This window comes from Oncorhynchus clarkii, unplaced genomic scaffold (genome assembly GCF_045791955.1).
Source record: "Oncorhynchus clarkii lewisi isolate Uvic-CL-2024 unplaced genomic scaffold, UVic_Ocla_1.0 unplaced_contig_11854_pilon_pilon, whole genome shotgun sequence".
Lineage (NCBI taxonomy): Eukaryota > Metazoa > Chordata > Actinopteri > Salmoniformes > Salmonidae > Oncorhynchus > Oncorhynchus clarkii.
The window spans coordinates 54,614-81,960 of record NW_027261056.1 but is presented as its reverse complement, the minus strand read 5'-3'; the positions used below and the strand labels follow the sequence as shown (position 1 = coordinate 81,960).

Genomic DNA, 27,347 nt, shown 5'->3' with positions numbered 1-27,347 from the left:
TTTCTGAAGGCTCTGTGTCACTCTAATTACACTCAACAAAAATACACTATATATACGGAAGTATGTGGACACCCCTTCAAATTAGTAGATTCTGCTATTTTGGCCACACCCGTTGCTGACAGGTGTATAAAAATTGAGCACACAGCCATGCAATCTCCATAGACAAACATTTCCAGTTGAATGGTCTTACTGAAGAGCTCAGTGACTTTCAACATGGCACCGTCATAGGATGCCACTTTTCCAACAAGTCAGTTTGTCAAATTTCGGCCCTGCTAGAGTTCCCCCGGTCACCTGCAAGTGCTGTTATTGTGAAGTTGAAATGTCTAGGAGCAACAACGGCACAGCCGCGAAGTGGTAGGCCACACAATCTCACAGAACAGGACCACTGAAGTGCATAGCGCTTAAAAATCATCTGTCCTCGGTTGCAACACTCCTTAATGAGTTCCAAACTGCCTCTGGAAGCAACATCAGACACAGGAACTGTTTGTCGGGAGCTTCATGAAATAGGTTTCCATGGCCGAGCAGCTGCACACAAGCCTAAGATCACCATGCTCAATGCCAAGCGTCGGCTGGGAATGGTGTAAAGTTCCCTGCCATTGGACTCTGGAGCAGTGGAAATGTGTTTTCTGAGGTGATGAATCACACTTCACCATCTGACAAATCTGGGTTTGGCAGATGTGAGGAGAAGGCTACCTGCCCCAATGCATAGTGCCAACTGTTAAGTTTGGTGGAGGAGGAATCACGGCCCGGGGCTGTTTTCTAGTTTTCGTGCTAGGCCCCTTAGTTCCAGTGAAGGGAAATTTTAACACATCGACATACAAAAACATTCTAGACAATTCTGTGCTTCCATCTTTGTGGCAACAGTTTGGACAAAACCGTTAAATGTTTCAGCATGACAATGCCCTCCCATGCACAAAGTGAGGTCCATACAGAAATGGTTTGTTGAGATCGGTGTGGAAGAACTTGACAGGCCTGTACAGAGCCCTCACCTCAACCTCATCGAACACCTGTGGGAGGAATTGGAACACTGACTGCGAGCCAGGCCTAATCGCCCAACATCAGTGTCCGACCTCACTAATGCTCTTGTAACTGAATGGAAGCAAGTCCCTGCCTCAACGTTCCAACATCTAGTGGAAAGCCTTCCCAGAAGAGTGGAGGCTGTTATGGCAGAAAAGGATGGGGACCAACTAGGAATTGTTTACAGATCCTTGCGCCATGCATTTTCATGCTGATACGTGAGTGGCGGCAGATGGACGGGCCTCAAGATCTCATGGTATTTCTGTACATTAAAATTGCCAAAGATAAAATGCAATTGTGTTCGTTGTTCATAGCTTATGCCTGCCCATAGCATAACCCCACCACCACCATGGGGCACTCTGTTCACGACGTTGACATCAGCAAACCGCTAGCTCACACAAAGCCATACACGCTGTCTGCCATAAGGCCGGTACAGTTGAAAGCGGGACATATCCGTGAAGAGCACACTTCTCCAGCGTGTGGCCATCAAAGGTGAGCGTTTGTTCACTGAAGTCGGTTACGACGCCGAACTGCAGTCAGGGTGAAGACCCTGGTGAGGATGACGAGCAGATGAGCTTCCCTGAGACGGTTTCTGACAGTTTGTGCAGAAATTCTTTGCTTGTGCAAACCCACACGCTTTCATCAGCTGTCTGGGTGGCTGGTCTCAGACCATACTGCAGGTGAAGAAGCCGCATGTGGAGGTCCTGGGCTGGCGTGGTTACACTGGTCTGCGGTTGTGAGGCCGGTTGGACGTACTGCCAAATTGTCTGAGAAATTAACATTACATTCTCTGGCAACAACTCGGGTGGACATTCCTGCAGTCAGCATGCCAATTGCACGCTCTATTAAAACTTCTGTGGCATTGTGTTGACAAAACGGCACATTTTAGTGGCCTTTTCTCGTCCCCAGCACAAGGTGCACATGTGTAATGATCATGCCGTTTTAATTCAGCTTCTTGTGATAGAAATAAGCTTGATGTGCTTGTGGAACATTTCTGTTATTTCAGCTCATGAAACATGGGACCAACACTTTACATGTTGCGCTTATATTTTTGGTTTAGTGTAATTCTAACAAATCAACAATAATATAAATAAGTTATTGACTTTGTTATATCCTTGGGAAGTTGTTCAAATGTTGTGTGTGTATATCTATAGCTGGAAAAGGCAGATTTTTTATGAAATATCTACTGTTGAAGTTGGAAGTTTACATACACCATAGTCAAAAACATTTAAACTCTGTTTTTCACAATTCCTGACATTTAATCAAATAATAATAAATACCCCCTCAGTTAGGATCACCACTTTATTTTAAGAATGTGAATTGTCAGAATAATAGTAGAGAGAATTATTTCTTTCAGCTTTTATTTCTTTCATCACATTCCCAATGCGTCAGAAGATTACATACACTCAATATTTGGTAGCATTGCCTTTAAATTGTTTAACTTGGGTGTTGGGTCAAACATTTCGGGTAGCCTTCCACAAGCTTCCCACAATAAGTTGGGTGAATCCTGGCCCATTCCTCCTGACAGAGCTGGTGCAACTGAGTCAGGTTTGTAGGCCTCCTTGCTCCCACATGATTTTTCGTCAGTTCTGCCCACACATTATCTATGGGATTGAGGTCAGGGCTTTGTGATGGCCACTCCAATACATTGACTTTGTTGTCCTTAAGCCGTTTTGGCACAACTTTGGAAGTATGTTTGGGGTCATTGTCCATTTGGAAGACCCATTTGCGACCAAGCTTTAACTTCCTTACTGATGTCTTGAGATGTTGCTTCAATATATCCACGTAAATCTTTCCTCATGATGCCATCTATTTTGCCATCTATTTTGTGAAGTGCACCGGTCTCTCCTGCAGCAAAGCACCCCCACAACATGATGCTGCCACCCTCGTGCTTCACGGTTGGTATGGTGTTCTTCAGCTTGCAAGCCTCCCCCTTTTTCCTCCAAAGGAAAGGACATTTTTACAAAATGTACGATCTTTGTCCCCATGTGCAGTTGCAAACCGTAGTCTGGCTTTTTTGGCGGGTTTGGAGCAGTGGCTTCTTCCTTGCTGATCTGCCTTTCAGGTTATGTCAATATTGGACTCGTTTTACTGTGGATATAGATACTTTTGTATTTTTTCCTCCAGCATCTTCACAAGGTCCTTTGCTGTTGTTCTGGGATTGATTTGCACTTTTCGCACCAAAGTGCATACATCTCTAGGAGACAGAACGCGTCTACTTCCTGAGTGGTATGACGGATGCGTGGTCCCATGGTGGTTATACTTGCGTACTATTGTTTGTACGGATGAACGTGGTACCTCCAGGCGTTTGGAAATAGCTCCCAAGGATGAACCAGACTTGTGGAGGTCTACAATTTTTTTTCTGAGGTCTTGGCTGATTTCCCCATGATGCCAAGCAAAAAGGCACTGAGTTTGAAGGTAGGCCTTGAAATACATCCACAGGTACACCTCCAATTGACTCAAATTATGTCAATTAGCCTATCAGAAGCTTCTAAAGCCATTGCATAATTTTCTGGAATGTTCCAAGCTGTTTAAAGGCACAGTCAACTTAGTGTATGTAAACTTCTGACCCACTGGAATTGTGATTAAGTGAAATAATCTGTCAGTAAACAATTGTTGGAAAAAATATTTGTGTCATGCACAAAGTAGATGTCCTAACCAACTTGTCAAAACTATAGTTTGTTAAGAAGAAATGTGTGGAGTGGTTGAAAAATGAGTTTTAATGACTCCGACCTAAGTGTATGTAAACTTCCGACTTCAACTGTATACTGTCAAATAAAATCAATCAGGGATACTAGTAAATGCATTAGTTTTGTGATGATGCAAATCAATATCATGTTTTAGAAAGAACCGACCACTAACCCTGACCTGACCTGTACGATCAGGAAAGATTAGGCGGAGGAGGAGGATGATGATGATGGTGGTGGTGGTGGTGTTTAACTTCCTGGTTTTGCAGGAAGTGCAGGAACGGTGGGAACTCATCCAGAAAGCTTTAAACAGAGAATTTTCCAGTTCCCATGATGTGAAGGTAAGTTAATGACTAAATTTATATTTTGTTTGTTTGTTTGTTCACTGTGGAGCAATTTTTTATTTTTTTGTAAATGTGTTTTTATTTAACCAGGTTAGGCCAGTTGAGAACAAGTTCTCATTTACAACTGCGACCTGGCCAAGATAAAGCAAAGCAGTGTGACACAAACAACAACAGAGTTACACATAAACAAACATACATTCAATAACACAAAATAAAAATCTATGTACAGTGTGTGGAAGAGTAAGGAGGTAGGCATAGGCCATACTGGGGAAATAATTACAATTTAGCATTAAGCAATGTATTCAACATGTACAGTATCTATTGTTGACCAGATGCATCAATATTAGATCTTATTAGTATTATTATTAAGAGAGAGGATGTTTTATGTGGTGTTAAAATGCATATCCACTGTGTTATCAAATGTGGTTTTTAGAGAGAGGACCTATCTATCAAATCCATTATTGTATAAATAATACTTGTTATTAGCCGAATTGGCCATGAGATGGCACCAAGATCCCAGATATCAAGGCAAAGATACTTACTGCAAAAAAAAAAAGCACCCGCGTCCTGTACTGAACATTGTTTTTAATGACATTTATTGGTGTCCCCATTTTAGAATGCCATATTGAAGTACAATGTTGCTCATGCCAAGAGATGGGACTTCACAGTTCTTCATTTGTTCTGCAACAAGGTAAGAAAAGAATGTTCTTGGGTTTTAACCATCCACCTTCTAAAATATAGTCATCAGGTGGACCGTCTGGGTTCAAGGACATCTGAAAAATAAAAATCCTTTCTGGCCCCATCCGTTTAAACACACACACACACACACACACACAATCAGCATCTGGTTTTAAGAACCACTATTAAACTAATCATGTTTTTAGTGTCCATGAATATACCAGTCAGATTGGCATAAACCACAGGGCTGTCGTGATCTAGTCTGGTTCAGACACAGCACAGATGGACCAATGATCCGTTCATACAGAGTCAGTCATCTGGCTACATCTGCCTCTCTAAAGACCGCAACCGTTATACAGCAGACGCTGTACTTTTAGCTGTGTATTATCGGTGAAATGTTACCTTTTTTTAAAATAAAATAGTTTTGAAGTGACAAACTGATTACATTTATCACTGTCTGTCTTCCCCTATTAATAGTTAGGTCTTACAAATCGCTGGTAAAAAACGACAGATTAAATATCTCATGAAACGGACTGTGAGGGGACACATTTTGTTGTTGTATTTTAAATTTGTCACTGTCATTGTCTTTTTTTTTTTGTGTATCAGTGTTTTGTTAATTGTCATGTTTTGTTTGGAAGATTCACAAAAAAGCTAATAACAAAATGAATACATTTGATTGGTTTATAGTCGAAATCACTTTTTTTAATTATTTTTTTTATATCAAAATTCTATGGCTTAAATTCATTCTCTGTAAATTGTGAATAATTTACTCTGGGGACTAGCCTCTTTACTGTCTGAAACTCAATGGCGTCTAGGATGATGTGGTCCCCCAAGTGACTGTACGTACATACCCCAACCAGAAGCAATGGATTACAGGCAACACCCGCACTGAGCTAAAGGGTTGAGCTGCCGCTTTCAAGGAGTGGGACTGTAACTTGGAAGCTAATAAGAAATTCCGCTATGCCCTCCGACAAACCATCAAACAGGCAAAGCGTCAATGCAGGACTAAGATCGAAGCGTACTACACCGGCTCTGACGCTCGTCGGATGTGGCAGGGCCTGCAAACCATTACAGACTACAAGGGAAGCACAGCCGAGAGCTGCCCAGTGACACGAGCCTACCAGACGAGCTAAACTACTTCTATGCTCGCTTTGAGGCAAATGTCACTGAAACAACATGCATGAGAGCACCGGCTGTTCTGGAAGACTGTGTGATCACGCACTCCGTAGCCGATGTGAGTAAGACCTTTAAACAGGTCAACATTCCCAAGGCCGCAGGGCCGGACGGATTACCAGGATGTGTACTGCGAGCATGCGCTGACCAACTGGCAAGTGTCTTCACTGACATTTTCAACCTCTCCCTGTCCGAGTCTGTAATATCAACATGTTTTAAGAAGAACACCATAGTGCCTGTGTCCAAGAACACCAAGGTAACCTGCCTAAATGACTACAGACCCGTGGCATTCACATCCGTAGCCATGAAGTGCTTTGAAAGGCTGGTCATGGCTCACATCAACACCATTATCCCAGAAACCCTAAACCCATTCCAATTTGCATACCACCCCAACAGATCCACAGATGATGCAATCTCTATTGCACTCCACATTGCCCTTTCCCACCTGGACAAAAGGAACACCTATGTGAGAATGCTATTCATTGACTACAGCTCAGTATTCAATACCACAGTGCCCTCAAAGCTCATCAATAATCTAAGGACCCTGGGATTAAACACCTAGGTAACACATCCACCACGCTGATCCTCAACACAGGGGTCCCTCAGGGGTGCGTGCTCAGTCCCCTCCTGTACTCCCTGTTCACTCATGAATGAACGGCCAGGCACAACTCCAACACCATAATTAAGTTTGCCGATGACAGAACAGTGGTAGGCCTGATCACCGACAATTAATAGACAGCCTATAGGAAGGAGGTCATAAACCTGGTCGTGTGGTGCCAGGACAACAACCTCTCCCTCAACGTGATTAAGACTAAGATGATTGTGGACTACAGGAAAAAGAGGACCAAGCACACCCCCATTCTCATCGCGCGGGCTGCAGTGGAGCAGGTTGAGAGCTTCAAGTTCCTTGGTACATGGTACAAGCACACCAAGAGGGCACGACAAAACCTATTCCCCCTCAGGAGACTGAAAAGATTTGGCATGGGTCCTCCGATCCTCAAAATGTTCTACAGCTGCACCATCGAGAGCATCCTAACTGGTTGCATCACTGCCTGGTATGGCAACTGCTCTGCCTCCGACCGCAAGGCACTACAGAGGGTAGTGCGTACGGCCCAGTACATCACTGGTGCCAAGCTTCTTGCCATCCAGGACCTCTATCAAGCGGTGTCCGAGGAAGGCCCTAAGAATTGTGAAAGACTCCAGCCACCTAAATCATTGACTGTTCTCTCTGCTACCGCAAGGCAAGCGGTACCGGAGCGCCAAGTCTAGGTCCAAGAGGCTTCTAAACAGCGTTTACACCCAAGCCATAAGACTCCTGAACACCTAATCAAAAGGCTTGCCAGACTATTGGCATTGCCCTCTCCCCCTCTTTTACGCCACTGCTAATCTTGGTTTTAACATCTATGCATAGTCATATTAAGAACTCTACCTATATCTATATATTACCTCAACTAAATGGTGCCCCCGCACATTGACTCTGTACCGGTACACCCCTGCATATAGTCTCACTATTGTTATTTTACTAATGCTCTTTAATTACTTGTTACTTTTTTTTCTAATTCTTATCTGTATTTTTTTTTTATCTGTGTGTGTAATTATATATATTTTTAACTGCTTTGTTGGTTTAAGGGCTTGTAAGTCGGCATTACACTGTAAGGTTGTATTCGGCACAAGTGACTAATAAAATGTAATTTGATAGATCATTTACAGGGCCATACAGCCCAGCGAAGAGACCTGGATACACTCAGTGATGAGAAGGCTGCCTTATTGGCTGTCTCTTATCTAGTGGCAAACTCACCATCCTCTACTCATCTCTCTCTCTCCCTCTCTCTGTCTTTCCCTGTCTCTGTCTGTCTGTGTCTCTCTCTCTTATCTGTCGCCAGTTGGCACCTGTCCTGTCTTGTTGCTGTAGCTACAGTTCTTGCTTGGTCCCAAATCTTTTGTGCTCTCTTGCCGACGATCACAATATGAGTTGGCAAGACAACACTTACCCATCTGGGACCAGGCTACAGCAGACCAGTCAGAGAGAACCTCCAAATAATCGCAACACCAGCACCTGCCTGCTATCTAGCTAACCGTCACTAGGGAAAATGGGATCAATTTGCCTGCTATCTAGCTAACCGTCACTAGGGAAAATGGGATCCATCTGCCTCAGTCTCCTGAGGGGTAATAGATTTTGTCGTGCCCTCTTCACGACTGTCTTGGTGTGCTTGTACCATGTTAGTTTGTTGGTGATGTGGACACCAATTCCTTTTTATAAAAGACGGGTGACATCTTGACAGTCAATTGGTTTATAAAGTCTAGTCATCAACTGATTTTAAAGGAGCGGTGTGTCGTTCTCTCTCTACAGCTCTGCTGTTTGTTCTTCGAACATCCCATTTTAATGCTGATGATCCTGTTATTTACTTGACAGTCAATTGGTTTATAAAGTCTTTAATACTAAATTAAGTGATTAATACTGTTATTTACTGTTGGTTTATAAAGTAAATTAAGTGATTAATACTGTTATTTACTGTTGTTCAACCTTTTGTCAATTGAAGCTTATCCTCAATACTGACTAAACTAATGGTGTTTTCTAAAGCAAGAAATAGACCTCTGAACCTTTCACCTATTACTACCTGTCAGGGCAAGGAGATTGAGGTTGTAACCTCATATAAATATCTTGGAATTTTATTTGATGACGGACTCTCTTTTAAATTGCATATTCAACAACTTACAAAAAAAATTGAAGCTGAAATTGGGATTTTATTTTAGGAATAAGGTTTTTCTTTTGACGCCAGAAGGAGGCTAGGCATTTTTATTGTTCAGAAATGTGGTGGGTACTCTCTTCGTTCGCTGGACTTTATCCTGCTAACTGTTCCAAATGTCCGAACTGAATTTGGTGAAAGGGCTTTTATGTCCTCTGCGCCATCGTCTTGGAACGCCTTACAAAATACTTTTAAACTGGAAGAACTTGTCCCGATTTGGTGTTTTTAAATCACTGATGAAGGATCTTGAGGCTGATTCCCTGACCTGTCAATGTTTTTAAATCACTGATGAAGGATCTTGAGGCTGATTCCCTGACCTGTCAATGTTTTTAAATCACTGATGAAGGATCTTGAGGCTGATTCCCTGACCTGTCAATGTTTTTAATTTGCTGTTTTTGATTTTGTTATAATCTTGTGAATTATATGGTTTTTACTAGATTACTGGTGGTTTTTCATGTTTGTCTGTAATTGTTGTAATGACTTGGTGCTGCCTATCTTGGCCAGGACGCTCTTGAAAAAGAGATTTTAAATCTCAATGCGCCCTTCCTGGTTAAATAAAGGTTTAACAATAAATAGCTCCAGTAGAGCTACGAGAGAATAGAATTGTTTGAAAAGACACCATTTCATTGTTTGTTTGTTTGTTTGTTTGTTGTCTCAAGAAAATACAGTACCAGGCAAAAGGTTACACACTCAAATCAAATGTATTTATATAGCCCTTCGTACATCAGCTGATATCTCATAGTGCTGTACAGAAACCCAGCCTAAAACCCCAAACAGCAAGCAATGCAGGTGTAGAAGCACGGTGGCTAGGAAAAAACTCCCTAGAAAGGCCAAAACCTAGGAAGAAACCTAGAGAGGAACCAGGCTATGTGGGGTGGCCAGTCCTCTTCTGGCTGTGCCGGGTGGAGATTATAACAGAACATGGCCAAGATGTTCAAATGTTCATAAATGACCAGCATGGTCAAATAATAATAACCACAGGCAGAACAGTTGAAACTGGAGCAGCAGCACGGCCAGGTGTCATCATGTCAGGTAGTCAGGTAGGCATGGTCCTCACACCTACTCATTTTTTATTTATTTTTACTATTTTCTACGTTGTAGAATAATAGTGAAGATATCAAAACTATGAAATAACACCAAACATGTAGTAACCAAAAAAGTGTTGAACAAATCTAACAAATCTAAATATATATAATATATTTAATATTCTTCAAAGTATTTGCAAAGCTGTCATCAAGGCAAAAGGGTGGCTATTTTGAAGAATCTCAAATATATATTTTTAAAAAATGAGTTTAACACTCTTTTTTTTGGTTACTACATGAATCCATATGTGTGTTATTTCATAGTTTTGATGTCTTCACTATTCTATATATCCCTCTCTATTTCGAGCGTGTCAAGACGGCAGGTAGCCTTGTGGGTAGAGCGTGCGTTGGGCCAGTAACCAAAAGGTTGCTGGATCGAATCCCCGAGCTGACAAGGTAAAAAAATCTGTAATTCTGCCCCTGAACAAGGCAGTTAACCCACTGTTCCTCGGGCACCGAAGACGTGGATGTTGATTAAGGCAACCCCCCCCCCCCCCCCCCCATAAATCTCTCACTCAGAGGGGTCGGGTTAAATGTGGATGTTGATTAAGGCAACCCCCCCCCCCCCCCCCCCCATAAATCTCTCACTCAGAGGGGTCGGGTTAAATGTGGATGTTGATTAAGGCAACCCCCCCCCCCCCCCCCCATAAATCTCTCACTCAGAGGGGTTGGGTTAAATACACATTTCAGGTTGTACAACTGACTAGGTACCCCCCCTTCCCTTTTCTTTATCTTTAGGCACAAAATGTAATTGATATAATGTACAGTACGTATGAGAATGGCAGTGCTGTGGCGGCAGCTATACATTCAGGGGGGAAACGGGAGTCGAGAACTCATTTGATCCCATTCCGTATAAAGGTAGCGTTAGGCAGGAGTAGTCGGAGGAAAACAGCTGCCTGACATCATATACAGTAATTTTGCACGCCCAATTTTTCAGTTTTTGATTTGTTAAAAAAGTTTGAAATATCCAATAAATGTCGTTCCACTTCATGATTGTGTCCCACTTGTTGTTGATTTTTCACAAAAAAATATGGTTTTATATCTTCATGTTTGAAGCCTGAAATGTGGCAAAAGGTCGCAAAGTTCAAGGGGGCCGAATACTTTCGCAAGGCACTGTATCACAGAGAAAACGCAATGCATTATTCCATTCTTAAACCTGTCAAATTGATTTGCAAAACACATGTCATAAATCATGTTTTATAGAATTAATTATTTAAATTTTGTTTTACACTGACACATAGGAAATACAATACATGAACAAAAGTCTGGACACCTGCTCGTCGAACATCTCATTCCAAAATCATTAATTTGGAGATCGTCCCCCCTTTGCTGCTATAACAGCCTCCACTCTTCTGGGAAGGCTTTCCACTAGATGTTGGAACATTGCTGCTATAACAGCCTCCACTCTTCTGGGAAGGCTTTCCACTAGATGTTGGAACATTGCTGCTATAACAGCCTCCACTCTTCTGGGAAGGCTTTCCACTAGATGTTGGAACATTGCTGCTATAACAGCCTCCACTCTTCTGGGAAGGCTTTCCACTAGATGTTGGAACATTGCTGCTATAACAGCCTCCACTCTTCTGGGAAGGCTTTCCACTAGATGTTGGAACATTGCTGCTATAACAGCCTCCACTCTTCTGGGAAGGCTTTTCCACTAGATGTTTGAAAATTTCTGAGGGGACTTAATTCCATTCAAATCAAATTTACTGCTCACATACACATATTTAGCATGTGTTATTGAGGGTGTAGCAAAATGCTTATGTTTAACAGTGCAGTAGCATCTAACAACTCACAACTATACACACACGTAAAAAATAATGGCATTAATGAGGTCGGGTACCGATGTTGGGGCGATTTGGCTAACAGTCAGTGTTCGTTGAGGTCGGGGCTCTGTGCCATTCAAGTTCTTCCACACCGATCTCGACAAACCATTACTGTATGGACCTTGCTTTGTGCACGGGGGCATTGTCATGCTGAAACAGGAAAGAGCCTTCCCCAAACTGCTGCCACGATGTTGGAACCACAGAAACATCTACAATGTTATCGTATGCTGCAGCGTTAAGATTTCCCTTCACTGGAACTAAGGGGCCCGAACCATGAAAAACAGCCCTAGACCATTAGTCCTCCTCCGCCAAACTTTACAGTTGGCACTATGCATTGGGGCAGGCAGCCTTCTCCTGGCATCGGCCAAACCCAGATTCGTCTTTTGGACTGCCAGATGGTGAAGTGTGATTCATCACTCCAGAGAACGTGTTTCCACTGCTCCAGAGTCCAATGGCGGCGAGGTTTACACCACTCCAGCCGACACTCCAGCCGAGGCATTGCGCATGATTAACTTAGGCTTTTGTGAGGCTGCTCGGTCATGGAAAACCATTTCATGAAGTATCCGACAAACAGTTATTGTGCTGACGTTGCTTCCAGAGGCAGTTTGGAACTCCGTGAGTGTTGCAACCGAGGACCATTTTTTGTTATGAGCTACGAGCTTTTGTGTCCTACCACTTCGCGGCTGAGCCGTTGTTGCTCCTAGACGTTTCCACTTGACAATAACAGCACTTACCAGGGCAGCTCTGGCAGGGCAGAAATTTGACGGAACTGACTGGTTGGAAAGGTGGCATCCAATGAAGGTGCTGCGTTGAAAGTCACTGAGCTCTTCAGTAAGGCCATTCTACTGCCAATGTTTGTCTATGGAGATTGCATGGCGGTGTGCTCGATTTGTATACACCTGTCAGCAACGGGTGTGGTTGATATTGCCGAATACACATTTGAAGTGGTGTCCACATACTTTTGTATATGTAGTGGCCATATTTTTAGGTAGTGGTAAATATAGAGGAGGTAGTGGTAAATATAGAGGAGGAGAGAGGAGGTAGTGGTAAATATAGAGAGGAGGTAGTGGTAAATATAGAGGAGGTAGTGGTAAATATAGAGGAGGAGTGAGGAGGTAGTGGTAAATATAGAGGAGGAGGTAGTGGTAAATATAGAGAGGAGGTAGTGGTAAATATAGAGAGGAGGTAGTGGTAAATATAGAGAGGAGGTAGTGGTAAATATAGAGAGGAGGTAGTGGTAAATATAGAGAGGAGGTAGTGGTAAATATAGAGAGGAGGTAGTGGTAAATATAGAGAGGAGGTAGTGGTAAATATAGAGAGGAGGTAGTGGTAAATATAGAGGGGAGGTAGTGGTAAATATAGAGGTGGAGAGAGGAGGTAGTGGTAAATATAGAGGTGGAGAGAGGAGGTAGTGGTAAATATAGAGAGGAGGTTGTGGTAAATATAGAGGGGAGAGGAGGTAGTGGTAAATATAGAGGGGGTAGTGGTAAATGGATAGAGGAGGTAGTGGTAAATATAGAGGTGGAGAGAGGAGGTAGTGGTAAATATAGGCGGGAGAGGAGGTTGTGGCAAATATAGGCGGGAGAGGAGGTTGTGGTAAATATAGGCGGGAGAGGAGGTTGTGGTAAATATAGAGAGGAGGTTGTGGTAAATATAGAGAGGCGGTAATGGTAAATATAGAGAGGAGGTAGTGGTAAATATAGAGAGGAGGTAGTGGTAAATATAGAGAGGAGGTAGTGGTAAATATAGGCGGGAGAGGAGGTAGTAGTAAATATAGGCGGGAGAGGAGGTGGTGGTAAATGGAGAGAGGAGGTAGTGGTAAATGGAGAGAGGAGGTAGTGGTAAATGGAGAGAGGAGGTAGTGGTAAATGGAGAGAGGAGGTAGTGGTAACTGGAGAGAGGAGGTAGTGGTAAATATAGAGGAGAGAGGAGGTAGTGGTAAATATAGAGGAGAGGAGGTAGTGGTAAATATAGAGGGGAGTGGAGAGGAGGTAGTGGTAAATATAGAGAGGAGGTAGTGGTAAATATAGAGGGGGGGTAGTGGTAAATATAGAGGGGGGGTAGTGGTAAATATAGAGGGGGGGTAGTGGTAAATATAGAGAGGAGGTAGTGGTAAATATAGAGAGGAGGTAGTAGTAAATATAGAGAGGGGGTAGTGGTAAATGTAGAGAGGGGGTAGTGGTAAATGTAGAGAGGAGGTAGTGGTAAATATAGAGAGGGGGTAGTGGTAAATATAGAGAGGAGCTAGTGGTAAATATAGAGAGGAGCTAGTGGTAAATATAGAGAGGAGGTAGTGGTAAATATAGAGGAGGAGAGAGGAGGTGGTGGTAAATATAGAGAGGAGGTAGTGGTAAATATAGAGTGGAGGAGAGAGGAGGTAGTGGTAAATATAGAGAGGAGGTAGTGGTAAATATAGAGGAGGAGAGAGGAGGTAGTGGTAAATATAGAGAGGAGGAGAGAGGAGGTAGTGGTAAATGGAGAGAGGAGGTAGTGGTAAATATAGAGAGGAGGTAGTGGTAAATATAGAGAGGAGGAGAGAGAGGAGGTAGTGGTAAATATAGAGAGGAGGAGAGAGGAGGTAGTGGTAAATGGAAAGAGGAGGTAGTGGTAAATATAGAGAGGAGGTAGTGGTAAATATAGAGAGGAGGTAGTGGTAAATATAGAGAGGAGGTAGTGGTAAATATAGAGAGGAGGTAGTGGTAAATATAGAGAGGAGGTAGTGGTAAATATAGAGAGGAGGTAGTGGTAAATATAGAGGAGAGAGGAGGTAGTGGTAAATATAGAGGTGGAGAGAGGAGGTAGTGGTAAATATAGAGGTGGAGAGAGGAGGTAGTGGTAAATATAGAGAGGAGGTTGTGGTAAATATAGAGGGGAGAGGAGGTAGTGGTAAATATAGAGGGGGTAGTGGTAAATGGATAGAGGAGGTAGTGGTAAATATAGAGGTGGAGAGAGGAGGTAGTGGTAAATATAGGCGGGAGAGGAGGTTGTGGCAAATATAGGCGGGAGAGGAGGTTGTGGTAAATATAGGCGGGAGAGGAGGTTGTGGTAAATATAGAGAGGAGGTTGTGGTAAATATAGAGAGGCGGTAATGGTAAATATAGAGAGGAGGTAGTGGTAAATATAGAGAGGAGGTAGTGGTAAATATAGAGAGGAGGTAGTGGTAAATATAGGCGGGAGAGGAGGTAGTGGTAAATATAGGCGGGAGAGGAGGTGGTGGTAAATGGAGAGAGGAGGTAGTGGTAAATGAAGAGAGGAGGTAGTGGTAAATATAGAGGAGAGAGGAGGTAGTGGTAAATATAGAGGAGAGGAGGTAGTGGTAAATATAGAGGGGAGTGGAGAGGAGGTAGTGGTAAATATAGAGAGGAGGTAGTGGTAAATATAGAGGGGGGGTAGTGGTAAATATAGAGGGGGGTAGTGGTAAATATAGAGGGGGGGTAGTGGTAAATATAGAGAGGAGGTAGTGGTAAATATAGAGAGGAGGTAGTAGTAAATATAGAGAGGGGGTAGTGGTAAATGTAGAGAGGGGGTAGTGGTAAATGTAGAGAGGAGGTAGTGGTAAATATAGAGAGGAGGTAGTGGTAAATATAGAGAGGGGTAGTGGTAAATATAGAGAGGGGTAGTGGTAAATATAGATAGGGGGTAGTGGTAAATATAGAGAGGGGGTAGTGGTAAATATAGAGAGGGGGTAGTGGTAAATATAGTGAGGAGGTAGTGGTAAATATAGGAGGAGAGAAGAGGTGGTGGTAAATATAGAGAGGAGGTAGTGGTAAATATAGAGTGGAGGAGAGAGGAGGTAGTGGTAAATATAGAGAGGAGGTAGTGGTAAATATAGAGGAGGAGAGAGGAGGTAGTGGTAAATATAGAGAGGAGGAGAGAGAGGAGGTAGTGGTAAATATAGAGAGGAGGAGAGAGGAGGTAGTGGTAAATGGAGAGAGGAGGTAGTGGTAAATATAGAGAGGAGGTAGTGGTAAATATAGAGAGGAGGAGAGAGAGGAGGTAGTGGTAAATATAGAGAGGAGGAGAGAGGAGGTAGTGGTAAATGGAGAGAGGAGGTAGTGGTAAATATGGAGAGGAGGTAGTGGTAAATATAGAGAGGAGGTAGTGGTAAATATAGAGAGGAGGTAGTGGTAAATATAGAGAGGAGGTAGTGGTAAATATAGAGGGGGTAGTGGTAAATATAGAGGAGGAGGTAGTGGTAAATATAGAGAGGAGGTAGTGGTAAATATAGAGAGGAGGTAGTGGTAAATGTAGAGAGGAGGTAGTGGTAAATGTAGAGAGGAGGTAGTGGTAAATGTAGAGATGAGGTAGTGGTAAATGTAGAGGAGGTAGTGGTAAATATAGAGAGGAGGTAGTGGTAAATATAGAGAGGAGGTAGTGGTAAATATAGAGAGGAGGTAGTGGTAAATGTAGAGAGGAGGTAGTGGTAAATGTAGAGAGGAGGTAGTGGTAAATGTAGAGAGGAGGTAGTGGTAAATGTAGAGATGAGGTAGTGGTAAATGTAGAGAGGAGGTAGTGGTAAATATAGAGGGGGAGAGAGGAGGTAGTGGTAAATATAGAGGAGGTAGTGGTAAATATAGAGAGGAGGTAGTGGTAAATATAGAGAGGAGGTAGTGGTAAATATAGAGAGGAGGTAGTGGTAAATGTAGAGAGGAGGTAGTGGTAAATGTAGAGAGGAGGTAGTGGTAAATGTAGAGAGGAGGTAGTGGTAAATGTAGAGAGGAGGTAGTGGTAAATGTAGAGAGGAGGTAGTGGTAAATGTAGAGAGGAGGTAGTGGTAAATATAGAGGAGGAGAGAGGAGGTGGTGGTAAATATAGAGAGGAGGTAGTGGTAAATATAAAGAGGAGGTAGTGGTAAATGTTGAGAGGAGGTAGTGGTAAATATAAAGAGGAGGTAGTGGTAAATATAGAGGAGGAGAGAGGAGGTGGTGGTAAATATAGAGAGGAGGTAGTGGTAAATATAGAGGAGGTAGTGGTAAATATAGAGGAGGAGAGAGGAGGTAGTGGTAAATATAGAGAGGAGGTAGTGTTAAATATAGAGGAGGAGGTAGTGGTAAATATAGAGAGGAGGTAGTGGTAAATTGGAATCTTTCTCCATCCTCAGCAGTCTCTCCTTGGCAGCCCCCTCTCCTCTCCAGCCCCCTCTCCTCTCCTTGGCAGCCCCCTCTCCGGTCTCTGGCAGCCCACTCTCCTCCCCTCGGCAGCCTCCTCTCCTCGGCAGCCCCCTCTCTTCGGCAGCCCCCTCTCCGGTGTCTGGCAGCCCACTCCCCTCTCCTTGGCAGCCCCCTCTCCTTGGCAGCCCCCTCTCCTTGGCAGCCCCCTCTCCATCCGGCAGCCCCCTCTCCTCTCCTCGGCAGCCCCCTCTCCGGTCTCTGGCAGCCCCCTCTCCGGTCTCTGGCAGCCCCCTCTCCTTGGCAGCCCCCTCTCCGGTCTCTGGCATCCCCCTCTCCTCTTACTTGATGACTTTCAATTTGATGTGATGTATAGACCTGTTTCAAGTCAAAACAGCCAGTGTTAGTTCAGTTGATTTGATCGTCTGTCTCCCTGTGATTTAGAGGTAACCCGGGGCAATGCTAGCTCAGCTAAATCCCATCTCTTCCATCCCTACCCATCAGGCCCTGCTTCATTCATTATACCCAGAGGGATCCGTTATGATTTCACCCAGGTTATTACTTATGACAGTGTTTAGTCGGGCCCTGTTTCCTACAATATAAATGCCTCTCCTGTGGCCCAATGCTAAATCGGCAGTCAAGTCTCCCTGTCTCTACTCTGTCCAGGAAGTGAACACACTTCCTATCCTTCACACATGAGACGCACACACGCACTGATAGACGCGCAGGCAGGCAGGCAGGCAGACACACACACACACTGATAGACGTGCAGGCAGGCAGGCAGGCAGGCAGGCAGACACACACGCGCACTGATAGGCGCGCAGGCAGGCAGACACACACACACACACACTCACTCACGGTTCATGATCATCTGTTCGAGGAAGAAGCCACGTTTAATCAGCCCCCCCCCCCCCCCCCCCATGCTCCCTCCCTAAAACCTTGATGAAATTGCTCAGTGATTGATCACACTGACATCTGTCAGCCGATACGGCTGTAAATAAATACATAGTTGTAAATATCTTCAATGATGGAGTAACAGCACTTAGGCCTATATGGGTCATTCTACAGAAGGGGGTGTAATTTTTATTACATTTTTACCATTCGTATTTGTATCCTATTTTTCCCCCAGACTTTCAGCACGTGTTCCAGGTAGACATATATATATATACTACTCACACACTTTCTATTGCATATTTGACATATTTTCCTTAATTCATTACAACCCCACTAAATTTGTCGCAACGGAAACGTAGTGAACACGGTTACATTAAAAAAAAGAGAACCTTGCACAGTGTAGTGATCATGTTGTTGATTTCATTTCAGAAATGTTAATTTTCACACTAAATTGATAAAATAGTAAAACCATGATGTTAACCTGATTTTCAAAATATTTAAATTGAATTTAGAAATATATAATTCTCTATTTTTCTCTGTAAATGTTCAATATTGATGGTTTGAATATGAAACTTGATTGATTTGAATTACTTTTTTTAATTTAATGAATTGTATTAATGTCTAAAAATATGACTTTAGCTATCTTTATTTTGGCCTGGTGGAGGACGGCAGGGTACAATACATTACAGCTGTATAGCACATTAGACTGTTTTTTTGGGCCAGATAGATGTCAATGTTTGGCCTCTTGGAAGGTTTGAGCCTCCCCCCTCTTGCAGGCTATGCATCTCAAATACTCTATGCTTTTTTTTCCCCCTAACGTGTGCACTTACCCATTACCCACATGGGGGGTCCTTTTGTAGCTCAGTTGGTAGAGCATTGGCGCATGCAACTTAAAAATGAAGATGGTGTCAATGGAGCTGCCACAGAGCGATGAGACTGACCTCTATTTACAAAAGTATGTGGACACCGAACATCTCATTCCCAAGTCATTGGCATTAAATATGGAGTTGGTCCCCCCCTCCCCTTTTTGCTGCTATAACAGCCTCCACTCTTCTGGGAAAGGCTTTCCACTAGATGTTGGAACGTTGCTGCTATAACAGCCTCCACTCTTCTGGGAAGGCTTTCCACTAGATGTTGGAACGTTGCTGCTATAACAGCCTCCACTCTTGTGGGAAAGGCTTTCCACTAGATGTTGGAACATTGCTGCAGGGACTTTCTTCCATTCAGCCACGAGCACTAGTGAGGTCGGGGCGATTAGGCCTGGCTCGCAGTCGGCGTTCCAATTCATCCCAAAGGTGTTCGATGGGGTTGAGGTCAGGGCTCTGTGCAGGCCAGTCAAGTTCTTCCATAGCGGTTAAGGCAGCTTCCCCGCACCTCTGAATCAGAGAGGTTGAGTTAAATACGGAAGATGCAATTCAGTTGAATGTATTCAGTTGTGCAACTGACAAGGTATCCCCCTTTCGCTTTCCACACTGATCTCGAAAAATATTCCTGTATGGACCTCACGTTGTGCACGGGGGCATTGTCATGATGAAACTGGAGAGGGCCTTCCCCGAATTAGTGCCATAAAGTTGTAAGCACAGAATTGTCTAGAATGTCATAGTATGCTGTAGCGTTAAGATTTCCCTTCACTGGAACAAAGGGGCCTAGCCCGAACCAACGAAAAACAGCCCCAGACCATTAGTCCTCTTCCACCAAACTTTACAGTTGGCACTATGCATTGGGGCAGGTAGTGTTCTCCTGGCATCCGCCAAACCCAGAGTAATCGTCGGACTGCCAGATGGTGAAGTGTGATTCGTCACTCCAGAGAATGCGTTTCCAGTGCTCTACAGTCCAATTGCGGCAAACTTGACACCATTCCAGACGAAGCTTGGCTTTTGCACATAATGGTGATCTTAGGCTTGTGTGCTGCTGCTCGGGCCATGGAAACCTATTACATGAAGCTCCCGATGAACGGTTCATGTGCTGATTACGTTGCTTCCAGAGGCAGTTTGGAACTCGGTAGTGACCGAAGACATGATTCTGACGCGCTTCTGCACTCGCCGGTCCCGTTCTGTGAGCTTGTGAGTCCTACCACTTTGTGGCTGAGTCATTGTTGCTCCTAGACGTTTCCACTTCACACTAACAGCACTTACAGTTGACCGGGGGCATCTCTAGCAGGGCAGAAATTTGACAAAATTACCTGTGCAACATTGAAAGTCACTGAGCTCATCAGTCAAGCCATTCTACTGCCAATGTTTGTCTATGGAGATTGCATGGCTGTGTGGTTTTGTTACTGTTTATTCATGCATGATTTAAAACCCAATAGGCTAATTGTTTTTTTTTTAAACAAGCATAAACAACTAAAACATAAACAAACCTCTTCTTCTCTTCCTCTCCAAGGATCTGGAGCCTGACGTCGTTCATCATCTGTTTAGGTCTCTGCTGCCTGAAATGGTCCAATTAGCACTGAGTGTGTCTGAGCTGTGCAACAAGGTAACTACATATACAGTCTGTCTGTGTCTCTGTCCCTGTGTTCCCTCTGAATCATTCACACGCTGTAAGTATACGACACAGAAGCTCAAAACGTAACATCAGGGTATATACATACAAACACCCTGTGAGTGGGGTTAGCATGCTTCTCTCTAAATAGTCAACTACTTTTGACAAGGGCATAAGTGAAAAGTAGTGCACTATATAGGGATTAGGTTGCTATTTGGGATACTGCCCTGGATGGACAATGCAGATCTCTAGCCGGAACATTTTCATTAGCAGGCCGTCCGGAACCCGTCAGCCAATCAGTCAATAATCACATTGCTCCCTAGTGGGAAGTCCAAGATTGAGCTCTGGGAATTTGCACCCAAATGCTTTTAAATGCATAATTAAAATGTGTGTGTGTGTGTGTGTGTGTGTATATATATACACATACATACATACATACATACATACATACATACAGTGGGGAGAACAAGTATTTGATACACTGCCGATTTTGCAGCTTTTCCTACTTACAAAGCATGTATAGGTCTGTAATTTTTATCATAGGTACACTTCAACTGTGAGAGACGGAATCTAAAACAAAAATCCAGAAAATCACATACACATACAGTTGAAGTCGGAAGTTTCCATTCACTTATGTTGGAGTCATTAACTTGTTTTTCAACACCTCCACAAATGTCTTGTTAACAAACCTATAGTTTTGGCATGTCAGTTAGGACATCTACTTTGTGCATGAAGTCATTTTTACAACAATTGTTTACAAACAGATTATTTCACTAATAATTCACTGTATCACAATTCCAGTGGGTCAGAAGTTTACATGCACTAAGTTGGCTGTGCCTTTTAAACAGCTTGGAAAATTCCAGAAAATGATTTCATGGCTTTAGAAGCTTCTGATGGGCTAATTGACATCATCTGAGTCAATTGGAGGTGTACCTGTGGATGAATTTCAAGGCCTACCTTCAAACTCAGTGCCTCTTCACTTAGTTGTGAATTCTGTACTGTAACTAGATCACCTGTGGCATGCTGCACAACAAGGCTCTGGTCTCTCGTCGTTGTGTGTAAACAAGCACCATGTGACGTGTGACTGGGGATTTGCCAGTGAGCTTCATAATGAACAATAATGTGACAGGTGTAATGAACAATGCAGTCTGCTTTTATCTCCTAACGGTATTGCACAAGTTTGACTGCAGGGATTTACTTTAAGTTGCTACAAATATTCAAATGTATTTATTAAAAAAAATTAAAATAAAAACTTTCAATAAATAGTGTCAACGGTATTGACGATATTGGGAAAAACCAGCATGTGGCTTTTCCCACAAATACCTCAGTATACGGTACATACATCACAAGCCTTAGGCTACTTGTTGAAATGTTAAAGACCATTCCCTGACATGAGCATCAGTGAACCTCCCCAAAAAAATAGAAAGACAACTAGATTCCACAGCACAAACAGATTCCCGAGCCCCCTGGATTAGAGCTAACTTGGCCATAAAGAGTCAGCTAGTCTGAGATGAGATTGAGCCTCTTGAAATCTATTGGTTTTCTGTGAGGTGCTGCTGGAGGAGCCTGGACCAGAGATTAATGGGAAGCCGAATGGGCTCAGTCCCCATTACATTCCTCCTCTCTCTGACTAACACCAAATTGGGAACTAGTGCCGATCTAGCTCTCTGATTTATGTATTGAATGTTTCAGCAGTCATGACGGTGTGCAAAGAGTCACTTGTAATTATTTTGATTTGAACAAGGGACCAAAAAACTACCTTCATCATTTTTCCTTAACCACCATTTTGTGAAAAAAGGTTTGTTCTCTGTCGTCACGGTGCCTTTGTAGCAGGTTTTGTGCCGATTTAGGACAAATCTGGTCTAGTGTGTGTGTCGCCTATTCAACATTCGTCTCTTTCCACTGTGCTCCTTTTCACTTACATTTTATGCCACTTACGTTAAAGACATTGTGTATTTGCTAACCCTCAAACCGGATTAGTAATTTAGCCCTACTTGAGTTAAATAGATTATAGATGACCCTCGACTGTGATTAAGGCTATACTGGTTGATTTGAACATCCCCACGAGTAAGGGCCTAAATTAGTATTTTGTTAATTTACTTAATATCATTCAGCTGCTTTGTTTTAAATGACCAAACTCATTATTTTAACCTCCCTTAATCAATGCTTTGTCTGCTTCCAAAATGGCACCCTATGTGTTTTCTTCCAAAATGGCACGCTATTTGTCTGCTTCCAAAAATGGCTCCCTATTTGAAATATCAGTGTTTCCCAACTCCACTCCTCCAGTACTCCCAAACAGTACACATTTTAGTGCACTACTATATAGTGCACTACTGTTGACCAGAGCCTTATATAATGCACTACTGTTGACCAGAGCCCTATATAGTACACTACAGTTGACCAGAGCCCTATATAGTGCACTACTGTTGACCAGAGCCCTATATAGTGCACTACTGTTGGCCAGAGCTCTATATAGTGCACTACTGTTGACCAGAGCTCTATATAGTGCACTAGTGTTGACCAGAGCCCTATATAGTGCACTACTGTTGACCAGAGCCCTATATAGTGCACTACTGTTGACCAGAGCCCTATATAGTACACTACTGTTGACCAGAGCCCTATATAGTGCACTACTGTTGACCAGAGCCCTATATAGTGCACTACTGTTGGCCAGAGCTCTATATAGTGCACTACTGTTGACCAGAGCCCTATATAGTGCACTACTGTTGACCAGAGCCCTATATAGTACACTACTGTTGACCAGAGCCCTATATAGTGCACTACTGTTGACCAGAGTCCTATATAGTGCACTACTGTTGACCAGAGCCCTATATAGTGCACTACTGTTGACCAGAGCCCTATATAGTGCACTACTGTTGACCAGAGCCCTATATAGTGCACTACTGTTGACCAGAGCCCTATATAGTGCACTACTGTTGACCAGAGCCCTATATAGTGCACTACTGTTGACCAGAGCCCTATATAGTGCACTACTGTTGACCAGAGCCCTATATAGTGCACTACTGTTGACCAGAGCCCTATATAGTGCACTACTGTTGACCAGAGCCCTATATAGTACACTACTGTTGACCAGAGCCCTACTACTCCTATTTTACTCCACAACTCCTATTTTACTCTACATATACACCATATTTACTCCACTACTCCTGTTTTATGCCATTACTCCTATTTTACTCCACGTTTACTCCACTAAGAAATCAAGCAACTGTAAGTCTCTCTGGACAAGAGCGTCTGTTAAATGACTCAAATGCAAGTCAAGAAATCGTTTGTCTTTTCCCCAGCCCATCCCTCTGCTGAAGGAAGGAATGAACCACTCCATCACCCTGTCTCAGATGCAGGTGGCTTCTCTATTGGCCAATGCCTTCTTCTGTACCTTCCCCCGACGCAACAACAGGAAGTCAGAATACTTCAACTACCCTGACATCAACTTCTACAGGTACTACTTACTATGTTTCATGTAGTCATATTGTCATATAACATAGTGGATATTCCCCTGACATTAACTTCTGCAGAAAGGTGTGAGTTTACCCTCCGTCCTCTTCGATCACAAAGGAGGCACATTTTTGTAGAATAGTTCATATATATATATATATATATCTCTAACCACTAGGCTACCTGTCTCTAACCACAAGGCTACCTGTCTCTAAACACTAGGCTACCTGTCTCTAACCACTAGGCTACCTGTCTCTAACCACTAGGCTACCTGTCTCTAACCTCTAGGCTACCTGTCTCTAACCACTAGGCTACCTGTCTCTAACCACCAGGCTACCTGTCTCTAACCACAAGGCTACCTGTCTCTAAACACTAGGCTACCTGTCTCTAACCATATATATATATATAATAAATGCCATTTAGAAGACACTTTTATCCAAAGCGATTGACATTGTGCATATGTTTTATATACCGTTGGTCCAGGGATCAAACCCCACTATCTTGGCGTTGCTATACCAACCCAGCGAATGTGAACCACTGGAGCTCAGTTGGTTTTAGTTCTCGTCATATTTTTACTTTAGGATACTGAAAGGTGTATCTATTGACATAATCTTTTGACATCAGAGGCAACGGCCAATAGAATAGCTCTGACAAGTCAAGAGTTCTGTGTTCCCACGGGAACACAGTGGTACAGTTAGCGTCTGCGTTCCCGGAACATAGACGTTGATATTTTGTAGGCGGGCTGACATCAGATAGACGAGGAGGTCTGAAACGAGTCCCATTTCCATAAGGGGGCACTAGCCTACTGACTTTGCTTTCCTCACTAACCACTTTGTCTTCTGTAATCTCTCTGAGGTAGTTGTTCAGTATATCTCTTCATATTTGTCTGAAAGCTTCAGTAATGCTTACATTTGGTTGTTGTTGTTGTAAATATAGGCCTTGTATCCACTGTGTACTACTTCCATGTCTAACCACTCATAATTTTTTATTTGAGTTTTTATTTAACTTGGCAAGCCAGTTAAAAACAAATTCTTATTTACAATGACGGACTAGGAACAGTGGGTTAAATGCCGTGTTCAGGGGCAAAAACGACAGATTTTTACCTTGTCAGCTCAGGGATTTGATCCAGCAACCTTTCGGTTACTGGCCCAACACTCTAACCACTAGGCTACCTGTCTCTAACCACAAGGCTACCTGTCTCTAACCACTAGGCTACCTGTCTCTAACCACAAGGCTACCTGTCTCTAACCACTAGGCTACCTGTCTCTAACCACTAGGCTACCTGTCTCTAACCACAAGGCTACCTGTCTCTAAACACTAGGCTACCTGTCTCTAACCACTAGGCTACCTGTCTCTAACCACTAGGCTACCTGTCTCTAACCTCTAGGCTACCTGTCGCTAACCACTAGGCTACCTGTCTCTAACCACCAGGCTACCTGTCTCTAACCACAAGGCTACCTGTCTCTAAACACTAGGCTACCTGTCTCTAACCACTAGGCTACCTGTCTCTAACCACTAGGCTACCTGTCTCTAACCTCTAGGCTACCTGTCTCTAACCACTAGGATACCTGTCTCTAACCACCAGGCTACCTGCTCTAACCACTAGGCTACCTGTCTCTAACCACTAGGCTACCTGTCTCTAACCACTAGGCTACCTGTCTCTAACCACTAGGCTACCTGTCTCTAACCACTAGGCTACCTGTCTCTAACCTCTAGGCTACCTGTCTCTAACCACTAGGCTACCTATCTCTAACCACTAGGCTACCTGGCTCTAACCACTAGGCTACCTGGCTCTAACCACTAGGCTACCTGGCTCTAACCACTAGGCTACCTGGCTCTAACCACTAGGCTACCTGGCTCTAACCACTAGGCTACCTGTCTCTAACCACTAGGCTACCTGTCTCTAACCACTAGGCTACCTGTCTCTAACCACTAGGCTACCTGTCTCTAACCAATAGGCTACCTGTCTCTAACCAATAGGCTACCTGTCTCTAACCACTAGGCTACCTGTCTCTAACCACTAGGCTACCTGTCTCTAACCACTAGGCTACCTGTCTCTAACCACTAGGCTACCTGTCTCTAACCACTAGGCTACCTGTCTCTAACCACTAGGCTACCTGTCTCTAACCACCAGGCTACCTGCTCTAACCACCAGGCTACCTGCTGATTGGGGTGCACATTGAACACTAATACCTTACCATTGTAAGAAATGATTCAATAAGGATCAGTCTGGCTCCCTCAATTACAGCACTGGCATGCCTTTTATCCGACTACCACAAATGAACACACAACAGTCCAGCATAAATTCAAATGAGCACATCTTTTAAGAGCCACTGTTTGACTTATCTTTATGTCATTATCGGATGACATTTCCATAACTAATTCAATTTTACTTGTATCAACATTGTATGTCCTGTTTATTGAATGTGTTTTTTAGGGCTAGGGTCTATGAGAGAGGGTTATTGTATTTCGACACATAAGATTCTTTCTGTGTCAGGTCAGTGCTGTAGCAGATCTATTTCACAGGATCAACATGGGAACCAGACACCAGGTAACAGTAATGTTGACCTGTCCCCTAGAGGGGAGAATATTAACCATGAGTTAGCCAGCTAACTTGTCTAAATGTTCAGAAAACACATTTTGGTTGAAATGGACTTGGTCGGCCTCCCGGGTGGTGCAGTGGTCAAGGGCGCTGTACTGCAGTGCCAGCTGTGCCACCAGAGACTCTAGGTTCGCGCCCAGGCTCTGTCGTAACCGGCCTTGACCGGGTGGTCCGTGGGGCGACGCACAATTGGCCCAGCGTCGTCCGTGTTATGGAGGGTTTGGCTGGTAGGGATCTCCTTGTCTCATCGAGCACCAGCGACTCCTGTGGCGGGTCGGGCACAGTGCACGCCAACCAAGGTCGCCAGGTGCACAGTGTTTCCTCCGACACATTGGTGTGGCTGGCTGCGCGTTGTGTTAAGAAGCAGTGCTGCTTGGTTGGGTTGTGTATCGGAGGACGCATGACTTTCAACCTTCGTCTCTCCCGAGCCCGTACGGGAGTTGTAGCGATGGGACAAGATAGTAGCTACTACTAACAATTGGATACCACGAAATTGGGGAGAAAAAGGGGGTAAAAAAATTTGACTTGGTCTAAACAACCAAAAATACAAGGTCTTCATGAACAAGAAAATCACTAGTTATTTTGGGTTGTTTATTCAAGTTAGCTCATTGTCACCTTTTGTTGTAGTGTATGCCAAAAGGTGACAATGACAAAAATGAGTTGGCACTACAAAACTGGAACATTCTGAGGGTCAAAACGCTGCCCAGTTGGTCTGTTTGGTGGCGGTAAAGGATCCTTTTGGGATTTGACAGAACTTTGTCCTCCTCACAGCAGACTCTCTGGCACTCTTTCTGACTTTATCTTGATCTAACTTACCGGTCTCACAGCGTTCTCGACTGCATCACTTCCTCTATGTCTGGCAAATGCCCCCATGTACTGTACCACCACTTTGATTATGAGCCAAATTATACACGAGGTAGCAGACAGTCCGGTTATTCTACAGGGTCACCTTAAGGTGGTTTAAGGTGAAGACATGATATCTCTTACTTCCTTGTTCACTCGCACTCAATAGTCTTGACTCAGTGAGGCAAGCATTAGTTACCTGAACACTGCTCTGCAGACCAGTGCAGTGCAGTTAATGATTGATATGAAATGTTTATTAGGGTATAAGACATAAGGGTTCATACATGCATTATAACCGCATCATAATCCATGACGGTGCATTCTGAAAAGTATGCAGACCCCTGTCTATATAAGGTCCCACAGTTGAGAGTGCATAAACCAAGCCATGAGGTCGACGGAAGCCACTCCTCAGTAA

General features: G+C 43.6%; 1 protein-coding gene across 1 annotated transcript in view; it reads left to right on the top strand.

Annotated features, from left to right (window-relative positions):
- Nucleotides 1–27,347, top strand: part of LOC139403960 (poly(ADP-ribose) glycohydrolase-like) — a gene marked incomplete at its 3' end in the record, with an annotated part of 90,880 nt that overhangs the window by 11,489 nt on the left and 52,044 nt on the right. Inside the window, exons 7-10 of the mRNA XM_071147173.1 lie at nucleotides 3,974–4,045; nucleotides 4,665–4,739; nucleotides 19,936–20,028; nucleotides 23,337–23,491. Of these exons, the coding sequence (XP_071003274.1) occupies nucleotides 3,974–4,045; nucleotides 4,665–4,739; nucleotides 19,936–20,028; nucleotides 23,337–23,491 (395 nt within the window). The remainder of the gene's footprint in view (nucleotides 1–3,973; nucleotides 4,046–4,664; nucleotides 4,740–19,935; nucleotides 20,029–23,336; nucleotides 23,492–27,347) is intronic.